Source organism: Montipora foliosa, chromosome 1 (genome assembly GCF_036669935.1).
Source record: "Montipora foliosa isolate CH-2021 chromosome 1, ASM3666993v2, whole genome shotgun sequence".
In the NCBI taxonomy this organism is placed as follows: domain Eukaryota; kingdom Metazoa; phylum Cnidaria; class Anthozoa; order Scleractinia; family Acroporidae; genus Montipora; species Montipora foliosa.
This window is the reverse complement of record NC_090869.1, coordinates 53,562,428-53,573,452: the sequence shown is the minus strand read 5'-3', so window position 1 is coordinate 53,573,452 and position 11,025 is coordinate 53,562,428. Positions and strand designations below refer to the sequence as shown.

The window sequence follows — 11,025 nt, the reverse complement described above, 5'->3', positions numbered from 1 at the left end:
CTGTGGAAAATTGTCGACACAAAGTGAAGATGTTAAAGGCTGTACGAGTGCGTCATGTGTTACTTTTACACAGATAGCAATCAAGTTGGTTTTTTTGCTCCAAATCGTTGAGGGATTTTTCATTTAGTTACCACGATCTCAAATATCTGTATTTTCCCCATTTTTGATCCATTTCTGCGCCTTAAAGAATTTCTTCGCGGGAACCATTGTCGCCTTTCCCGCCATTTTAACCAAGTTCAAAGCATCTAGAACGCGATCTCATGTGGTGGCTTGTATTTTGCGTTTCGGTGAACAATATCATTATCTTGTCATTTTAAAAGCGCTGGTTGGTGATGCCGTGTAATGAAAGAGGTCGATCGGTTGTCCTAGAAAAGTACATTGTCAACCTTGCTTCATTTACGAATGGTGGGAACTCGGTGTGAACAAGTTTGATCATCCAAAGGACCAGTGACTGCTATGAGCTTTCAAGCTTGAATATTATGAAGAAGCCTTAATCAAAGAGAATCTAGTTGGTGTTGTGTTGATTTCATCACCTCAGTGTTCCAGAGAGAAGCCACCACCTTTTAATATGTAGTTGATTCTGTCTGACTGCTCCCAAGATGGATATTGTTTGCACTCGATAAGATAAATCCATTATTTTTACGATCTCGCGTGGAGGGATAATCCTCTACACCTTCACCTTAAGGAGGCTCGAAAGGGTTTTCAGCTGAGCGCGCGCGCGTAAGCCACACACGCAATTCGTAAGCTGCTTGCGTCAGCTCATGATTCAAATGGGTCACCAGAAATAAACAAATACCGCTAATTTCGCTTACCTTTCTCCAATTCCTCTATACATGGAATATAAATAGACATCTCCTATTCACGAAAACTACGAAAATTCTACTTAAACGGTTTAATAGCCACTTGAATCCGTTTGTGTTGACCTGTAGCTCCACTCGCGCGCGGACTCGAATGAGCGGGTGACGCATGCGTAAATGCTGATCTTGTAACCCCCTAATTTTTCCTGATTTTGCAACTTTACTCGTTTATATCTCTACTTCTGGACGGTGAATTTTTTTTATTTTTTGCATGTTAGCTTAGATTAATTTAAACCGTTTGTCTTTCAAATTTAAAAAAATTCTGTAGGTGAAAAAAAAATTAGAGACACAATTCAAAAAACCTTATTTTTCTGAAAAACTGACCTACAGATTTTGTTGAATTTTAAATATTTTAGAGAGTATTTCTAACAGTATCTGGTAACGCTGAATGGGAAAATTTCACCGTCCCGTTTCTTCAAAAAGGACAACATATGTTGATTTTAAGGCCCAAAGAAATGCCTAATATCGTTGCCATGGTAACATTATTTTGGAGGAAAACATAATGTGAGAAATCTACGATAGGTACTTAATACCCTGGCCAAATTTCGTCTTGATATGATTGCCCTAACTGTATCTAAGGACAGAATATGTTTATTTGTTTGAAAAAGGGAGAAACTATTTCGAGCCTCCTTAAAGAGTGGCTTTTGGGTTTTTTGGCTAATGGTTAGCAATACGGAACGACCCTTCAGGAATAAAGATTTACTTGATTGCGAATCACAAAAACCAGTTCTAGATTTAAAACATTAACAGAAAAAATAATTGAACAAAAATCGTGGTTCCGGTTTCACTGATAATGTACCTGATATAAAGTTCCTGTCCAAACTGACCCTCTGGCCTGTATATTCTTTCTACCATTTGCTAATTATATTTATAATTCCCTGTTTTTAGGCAAATCCTTAGGCTATCAAGAACAGTTTCATCAGGTTTTCTTTTCTGGCTCAAAATGTTCGAAGCAAAGCTTACACAGGGAAGTCTCCTCAAAAAGATCCTTGACGCCATCAAAGACTTAGTTCCCAGTGCAAACTGGGAATGTTCTAGTACTGGTATTTCTGTTCAGGCTATGGACAGCAGTCACGTTAGCTTGGTGTCAATCTCATTAAGCAGTGAAGGGTTTGATCCATTCAGATGCGACAGGAACATAATCCTTGGCATGGAGACTGCTTCATTGTCGAAAATTCTAAAATGTGCGAGTAATGACGACAGCATTACTGTCAGAGCAGAGGAATCCACTGACACAGTTTCCTTTATTTTTGAAAGCCCTAGTAAGTAATATATTACCGTTAAACTATATTTTCCATGAGCTTTGACCAACACTCTGTCACAGCTCTGCATTAGACATGGCCAGCCAGATTTAGTTCCTGAAACGTAATCCCAGTATCCGTTAATTTTATGGTGAAAAGATAAGTTTTAGTGGTTAACTTGGGCATTCTTCAAGCTCCACAGTAGATGACCAGATAATTATAGTTTCTCATAAATCAAATCCTAACATGCCTGTTATCTGTCCAAATATATTATGTGTTTTACGCTTGGTTCGGTCCCCAAACATCGAATCTCCATAAGAGACATGTCATTTAATACCAGAATTACCGTACTTTAATTTCAGGAGAAGCTCATTCCTTCTCAATTTGTGTGATACTGACATGAAATTGGGATCTTGTACTATTCAAGTTCCTTCCAGTTTCCAACCCAAATTGAATTAGGTTTGACAATGATTTCCTTCTGGTGTAATCTAAATATTGAAATACTCCATTGCAAGATGAAAGCACAAACTGTGTATTCTGGGGCTAATGGTGCATGTACATGGCTCAACATTACTTGTAAAACCTTGGCTATCCCTGTCTTTGATCCGGTACTAAAAATCGTGAGAAGCCTGTCTTTGTTGATTAGTCATCTATAAACTGTATTCTGAAGGGAAACTTATTTTGGAATGACATTGTGTAGTATCATGTGAACCTTGCGAGTGGGGCTGGTAAAATTTGAGAGATCAATGCCAAAGATTTGATTAAGTGAAGTGTTTTTTGTGTTCTTGTTTCAGATCAGGAAAGGGTATGTGATTACAACATGAAACTTCTGGATATTGACAGTGAGCATCTTGGAATCCCAGTAAGTTATAGATTAATTATGGGGAGCCTTCATAGAAAGATCAAGGCTTTGAAAGCATTACCATTGATATTTGTGCAACACTTGGTTGACAGGGCCACAAAGCCACATCCTTTGAAACTAGGTCAATCTGTTGGGCTTACGCTTCCCGTAAAAGTAGTAATGAAATAAATTTAGAGTTTGGGTCAGCAGATAAAATAAATGGAAGAACCTCACAATTTGTCATGTTAAGTGGGAGTATCATTCGCTCAATTGATCGATAATCCACACAACACTTTCTTAGTTTCAATTGAAGTTCCATCAAACTTTTACAGCAATTGTCCAAAATGAGGTCTAGCTTGTGATTAAAAAAAAGAAGGAAACAGTTTTTATGGCTTATCAATCTCTCATATGGCCTGTTTCTTGAAATTCTCGAAAACTTTTTTTGGCCTTGAAAAGCCATTTGTGAAACTACCTACCACATGTTTTGGAAGCCAAGCTTATAACAAGTTTTCAAGGTAATAAAAAGCAAAATGACTGAAGTTTGATGACTTAAATCCTCTCCGTTCTTGAGACACAAAGAGAATTGTGACACCCAAAAATGGCCCGTAAAGTTTCAGGACTTTCGAGAAATGAGCCCCTGGATCCCTTTTTTGCAGACAGTATAATACTGTTAACTTCATAATTTTAGTGCCCTTTAATGGCTGGCTTTGGTCAAAACTTTCAAATGGAGGACTAATTAATAGAATATGTCTAAGTACTTACGCAGTTTTTTTATCTGTCTAAAGCCAATGACACATGGTTCAACATCTTGCAACATTTGTTGCTCAACAAAATGTTGAACAATGTTGCACAGACGTGTTGAACTGAATAGAGCTGATCTCTATTTTCATTCAACAACGTTCAACATGTTGAATGACATATTTGAACACTCAACATGGCATGACACACCACAGGTAACCCAGGCTCACTGTGTGCGTCACGTAGGTATTAAAATATAGAGAACATATGAGGAGAAGTTTAGGTCTGAACATTTGCTAGAAAATGGAAATAAAAATCGATAAAACTTACCACGTGGTGAGCTTTTGTTGTCTTTAATACGTACACGAAGTTTCGGGAAAAATGGTCCCCGTTCACCTTCCTTCATAGTATAGTGACAAGGTAGGAGACAGAAGCCAGCTTAAGGACTCCGATCGACCCAAAACAAGCACAATTTTTTTAGTGAAAATCGAATCCAGTCACTAAATAAACACTCCAGGTTCGTGGAACAGGAATTTCTCTGAACCATGAATCCACTGAAGCATCTCCAGGTAGCAACGCGAAGCCACCAGGCTCCGTAGAACTTGTAAGTTGTCCTGCTAAAATGGCGACCCGAAAGCGTTGTCCTCGCGAAGTGTCCAATTCAAAATGGCACTGAACTCGGGACGCCTGACGCACACAGTGAGCCTGGGTTACCTGTGGACACACTGTTCAACATTTGTTGAACAACAGCTGCACTGCAACATTTGTTGATCAACATACGTTGAACCGTGTATCACCAGCTTTATTCCATTATTATTTTACGAGGAACAAATTCTCTGTTTCTTACTTTCCTCTCTGTCCCCACTTTGCTATTTGTATTTTTATGACCTGTTTGTCTCGCACTTAAGAGATTTGCCTTAATATATTTTTGTCCTTATTAGGAACAAGAATATGATGCTGTCATACATATGCCATCGTCTGAATTCCAAAGAATATGCCGCGACTTGACTCAGATTGGTGACTCTGTTAAAATAAACTGTACAAAAGAAGGAGTGAAGTTTTCAGCTCATGGAGATTTAGGAGATGGAAACATTCTTCTCAAACAAAGTGCAAGTGTCGACAAGGAAGACGATCAGGTTAGATGCTACATTGTACATGTAAGACATTAAAATTTTATAGGAAAGCCGGGATGGGTGCAGTCTCTGAGAGCTCTCACCTAATTGTTGTTTTCATAGTTGTAATTAACTTTTTTAACTTGACAATAAAGTAATTTTTACTGTTGTTGTCTTTATTTTATTTTGTTAACATTCTTCACAGGTTTCCATTGAATTGAATGAACCAGTAGAGCTCACTTTTGCTCTAAGATATCTGAACTTTTTTACTAAGGTAAGAAGTGTTACCATGTATTTGTTTGAGTTCATCGTTAATTTTGGGAATTTTTTGTCACAATTCTATATAAAGTATGCTGATTACGTCAGCCAAAATTCCATGAAGGAGATGAGGGAATATATACTGATTTGGTACAACTTGGAAGATGGGCGATGATAATTCATTGCTAAGAGCAAAGTGGCATGTTAACCCACTGATGCCTTGGAGTGAGACTCAACAGATTTTAGTCTGTCTAATGCCAGATGATTTTACTTGTCAACTGTGGGCATCCCAGGGTCATTTGTGGGGTTAATGGGTTAATCCTAAAAAATAATTACCGTAATAAATAATTATTGGAAGTGTAACTATAAGTTAACAGGCTTCGTGCAGCCCCTTGAAGTCCTTGAAAAGCCCTGGAATTTAATTTTAGACTTCAAGGGCACTTGAAAGCCCTTGAAAAAAAGGATTTTACGGAAAACTGCTTGAAAACTCCTTGAATTTTTGCTTGGGTGAAAATTGTTGAGATTGCATCATGCTAAGTTAAAAGAGACATTTCAAAAACTGAGCTCAAAATTGACTATTAAGGAAACATTAAAACCTAAAATTAAAATGTCCATGCATGCTCTCAACTTGCAGGATGTGGTAAGGAATATCAAGGGAGGCTTTTTCAGCAAAGTAAACACTGAAACACTATGTATGGCATAGAAATCTTATAAAGACTCCTTGAAAACTCGATTTCTTGTTCTTGAAAACTCCTTGAATACTCCTGGAATTTTACAGACAAAATCGAGCATGAACCCTGGTGAAGTTTACCTTTGTTGTAAAAGTTAACCGTCTCTGTGAAATTCATGATTTTCGTTTTAATTTCAGGCAACTCCACTTTCCGGCAAAGTTACAATGTCTTTAAAGGAGGATGTTCCACTGGTTCTTGATTATCGCATCGGTGAACTTGGCAACCTCAAGTAAGACAAATGTACACTTGCATGTTACTTCCCTTCCTGTAAAAGCACAACTGCAGAATTCACCTATATCACTTGGCAAGGCTGCTGCCTAAGAAAATTTTAAAGGGTTCCCTCAGAGATAAACGCTGAGAACTTAGGAGCCCAACATATGAAGTGAAAGGTGTTGCTGTGAAAAATTAAGGCGCCCAGAGCTATTCTTTGGGAGCCCCAGGCTACCGGGCTCCTGTTAGGCAACAGCCTTGCTTGGTGACCATTTTGGAGTCAGTGGAGAAAAAAGGCTCTGTCTTTGCATGTCCAGCCTCACACTGATCATTCAATGATAGGTTAGACGTGCAAAATCTTTTGTTTGCACATAATATTTGAGTGATATGGGTCTATTTTATCCTAGTCTGGATACCAAATTTGATCAGGAGTATGTGACCGAGAATCAACCAAGCACAGTGCTCGTTTTGTTGAGTGAAAGTCTTCTCACTCATGAAAAAGGAGAAGAGAACAAGAATTAGAATCGTGGTATATAACAAAAGCTAGTGAATGAATGATGTGAGGATGATTTTTCTCTTTTTAGATATTACCTTGCTCCAAAGATCGACGAAGAGGATCCAATGACCACTGAAGACTAGATAGTAACCTTTTTTTCACTGTGTATCATAGTTCTTCTAAAACTACTCTTTTATTACTGTGAAGATGTATATAAACCACAGAGAAGATAACAGCTGTGGCAATTAAATGGACATTTTTTCAGACCTTTAAAGAAATGTTTAATGTGTACTTACGTTTGACCACTGACTAGTTATGAAAAGAATAAAAATGTTACACTTTAAATAGTCTGAGTGGATGTAGAGTTTGTTAACCCATTTACCAGTGAAATTGTCTGGCATTAGATGGGGTAAAACCTAGGAGTCATTGGGTTCATTACAGGGGTTTTTGAAGGGATGTAGAGGTTGTTAAAGTTTCTTCCTCACCACTTTTATTTTATTGGGATTGCAAACCTCATTTTGGGTTTTCCCTTTCCTTGTTTTGTTATCATGCAGTAAGTGGCATTTGAAAGGAGGTGCTATGGCATCTCAAGAACTCTTATGCACATGCCGTGTGAAAAGCCATAAATTAATAGTAGAGAGGACTGATGTGCCATTGGTCACGTGACAAAGACAAGGATATTAAAATTAAAAGATTACGCATTATTCATTTAACTGTTTGCCCATTTATTCTTCAGACCCAAGCAACACTGAGAACTATTGGGTTTTTTTACGTTTTCTTAACCCTTTGACATCTAAACCGGCCAGTCAATGGGGAACCCCTGGGAGTCAATGGGTTAACAAAAGGAAATTCTGTTTACTGAGCCCCTTGAATCATATTAGCTCCTCAGAAACCCTTGAAATGAGAAAAGACATGTTTGTTGTACATTCCCCTGCATGGAATTTTTTTTAAATGTTAATTTTGGTAACTCTCATGGAAGGTTGAAATGTGACCCTTCACGCAAAAAGGGGGCTTATCCAAATTTCACGCTATGGCTATTTTCACGGTCCTGGCCGTGAAATTGAAAAAAATTATTGGAATGTGAGTGAAATTTCCCTTTCACGGCGTGAAATATTTCACGCCCGGCGTGAATATTTCACGGCGTGAAAAAGGTCACAGTCACCGTGAGAATATTTCACGCCATGAAAAGAGGTCATGATGTCTGAGAAATATTTCACGCCGTGAAACAAAGTGAACTTCTTGAGTAAACATCAATCTGTTACCCTAAACATCATGCCATCACCATGTCACGCCGCCTGCAAAGGTTTTACTGTAAGCATTGTTGGAAGTCTTTTGGAATCGCCAACTTGAGATTGGGTCCATTTTTTTGTTAACGTTTCTGTTTTATATCGTGGTTTCGGGAAAACGAAAGAAGCGAAAATAACAGAAGAGAAAAATCGTAGATATTAAAAATCTTTGAACATTGCCCGACACCCTTCCAAATCGATGCACAATAAGATAAGCGTTTCTTATTTCGTTTCTCTGCAAAAAAGGACACAACTTCAGTTTACCGGAAATTGGTTTTAAACGTTGAATATTTGTAAAAGAATCTCCATGGTAGTTGAATATTTACCAGAAATTCAAAAGAATGAGCTCAGTAAAACCATAACAGAAATCAATATGTCATGCGCTGTCTGTAGTAAAAATTACCGGTTTATGGGATAAGCAAAAAATTACATTACCTTCCTGAAATAACAAACAGACACGTTTGGCACCACGGAGTCTGGCTTTGTTGGCGTAGCCAAAAATTATTCTCTTCGCGAACAGTTTTTATTCGCTTGCACAAAATATTTAAAACGTGATTGGAATATAAACTCGCAAGCTCTATTGGAAAAGATTAGGTTATGGCGAAATTGCGACATAATGAGTCGTGTAGTATTATTTACCTTTCGTGAATTTTGGCTCAGCATTTTAGCAATTAAATTACAGATAAACTTGCATGACAAATTTAACAAAACGCCTTTTGATTCGACTTGTCATTATGTTGCTGTTTTTTACATTTAAAATGTTGTACTGCAAATATATATACGCTTCTGGTAAGTTAGCCTCAAATAATTCGTTTGAAGAATTCAAAACTAAAAAAGAACGCATGCATCTTACATCGCGTGTAGTCAAACCCTGCAGGGAAAAGAGAAACCTGGTTTTGAATGAAAGACAATGGAAAAGTAACATTTTGCGCAACACGTCTAATCTGCGGTGAGGCCCTCTTTTCTTTACAGCAGGCGTGAAAAAGGTAGCTAAATAGTCGCACCCTCTGTAAAGAAAAGAATGCCTGATCGTACGTTACAACACTTCTGAAACCCACTGTTTCACATTTTCAAATCTTGCAGACAGTGACTGAAAGTTGCCGTCTTCATGCAAGACACGTATATGAAAGACGAGGTTTATACGCGATCCGACGTTCCACTGTATTTTATTTTTTTCTGCTGAGTGCTACTGAGTACAGTGCGTCGGGAGCAATGATCGCAAATTTTAGCGATTGCGTGAGGAAAGCCAGGGAAAGCCAGTCGCTGAACTAACAAAGAAAGTGGGATACTGCACGATTAGTTGAGCCTTCGTTACATCGAAAAAAAAAAATTTGCACGGCACGGCAAGAGAAATGCACTAAAAGCGGTAAGTCACCGATAATTACAAACATCCAATACTCGGACAACATTTCCATAATAATCCCCCTGAATAATATACATGTCGTCCCAAAAAGATTAGTATTTCACTTGATCTGTTTCAGTCATGTCAACAAACCAGTGAAAATGTGTGAGAAAGTCACCAGCAAAATAACCGATTTTGCAATTCTTTGTCGCTTTGAGGGGGTAGAATTTACTTTTTCCTGAGCTTTATAACAATTAGGTGGTCATCAGAAATTTCTTTACAATGTGACATTTTCCAGGCGTGAATATTCAGGAATGAAAATTCTTCCTCTTCTTGGCGTTGATCAGCTATGAATCAGCTTTCACAGATTTCTCGTACCCTGCGATCAGACATTCTTTTTGTCCTGAGTGCCAGTAGATTATCATGGTGTGACTGATTTCTGAAGAATCTGATCAATTTCACGGCGTGAATATTATTTTCACTCCCAATTTCACGGCGTGAAATTTTACCCTTGTTTCACGCCGTGAATGTTAATTTTTCACTCCCGATTTCACGGCGTGAAATTTTCCCCTTAATTTCACGGCGTGATTAGTTTCACGCCAAGAGTGAAAATTGAATTTCACGGCGTGAAAAATGAATTTCACGCACCGTGACCGTGAAAAGAATTCACGGTTTTCAGTGAAATCCATAAGCCCCCTTTTTGCGTGAAGGGTCACAAATGTGCATCTCTGTACATGTCTGTGTGGATGGGAACAAGTAGAGTTTTACTACTTAATCTGACATGGCCAGTGGTAATGGGGCATTGCATATCTTTAAGTGGGTATTTCCAAACTACAAAAGTTTTGATCCCTGCAGTTGTCTGGTAAGGCAAAAAAAATCAGGTTTGTCATATCAAACTTAGTCACGTGAACTTCCATTGTAGTTTAATTAAATGGCCCAGCTCCCATAAGTCTCCAATATCTCAGAAGAGCATTAAAGTTTAGACCCCTGTAAATACATGTAGCACTCGAGGTTTGTTTTGCCTGTGGCACCTGTGCGGCTTACATTAATTTGCAAAATGAAATAAAATACTTTTGCAAAATGGTATTATTTTGATCACTATTAATATTTTTGCGGGAAAAAACTGTTTTTGGCCTACGAGGCAATTTACGCTTGCACACGCCTTATTTTGCAAAATAGTAATGTGACCAAAATTACCTTTTGCAAAAGTAATTAGTTTCACATCTTTCATTTGGCAAATTACTGTAAGCCCACCTGTGTCAATGTTATTGTGACGCTTTCCCTGATAAGTTAATTAATGAAAGAAATGTATGTTTGAAATGGGGGCTCGAGACAGGATAAGTGATCTTTGCACTTGAAAAATTCATGCAGCTTCAACGGGATTCAAACCCATGACCTCTGTGATGCCAGTGCAATGTTCTACCTGCTGAGCTACAAAGCCACTAAGGTGGGATTGGCTTTCATTTGTCATTCCTTTTACGGGAACACACAAGCCCAACAAATAGCCCATTTCCGAGTTGCTGCATGCCTCAGTTTCAAAGTGCGTTCTGGTGCACAACCATTTAAATAGACATGAGTTGCGTCTTATGCAAATCAAACTCATTTCTCTTACATTAGTTGAGCACCAAGACTCACTTTGAAACCGAGACAAACAGCAACTCGGAAATGGCCCATTGACCTGCTTGCAGAGGCCATGGGTTAAATCCTGACTTCTAATCAAAGGCCAGTTTACTGCAAAACACAGATTACTTTCCAGTGATGTTGCAAATGTTTGACCATCGTTTTGTCATTCACATCTCAATTTCAAGGACGCCTCCATGACAATGTAAAAAAAAAATTATAGCTCATGGTCAGATAAAGCAGTTTGATGGTACATTTAACACTGAATCAAACGAAAATAAACAAAAATTGGA

At 38.2% G+C, this 11,025-nt stretch overlaps 1 protein-coding gene across 2 annotated transcripts in view; it reads left to right on the top strand.

Moving 5' to 3' along the window:
• The window catches only part of LOC138001202 (proliferating cell nuclear antigen-like), a 7,928-nt gene extending 1,094 nt beyond the window's left edge, over nt 1-6,834 (top strand). For both annotated transcript variants that reach the window (XM_068847865.1, XM_068847858.1), the window contains exons 2-7: nt 1,746-2,119; nt 2,893-2,960; nt 4,619-4,813; nt 4,995-5,063; nt 5,916-6,007; nt 6,573-6,834. In XM_068847865.1, the coding sequence (XP_068703966.1) occupies nt 1,801-2,119; nt 2,893-2,960; nt 4,619-4,813; nt 4,995-5,063; nt 5,916-6,007; nt 6,573-6,627 (798 nt within the window). In that variant the 5' untranslated portion in view covers nt 1,746-1,800 and the 3' untranslated portion in view covers nt 6,628-6,834. The remainder of the gene's footprint in view (nt 1-1,745; nt 2,120-2,892; nt 2,961-4,618; nt 4,814-4,994; nt 5,064-5,915; nt 6,008-6,572) is intronic.
• Nucleotides 6,835-11,025: the final 4,191 nt, after the last annotated feature.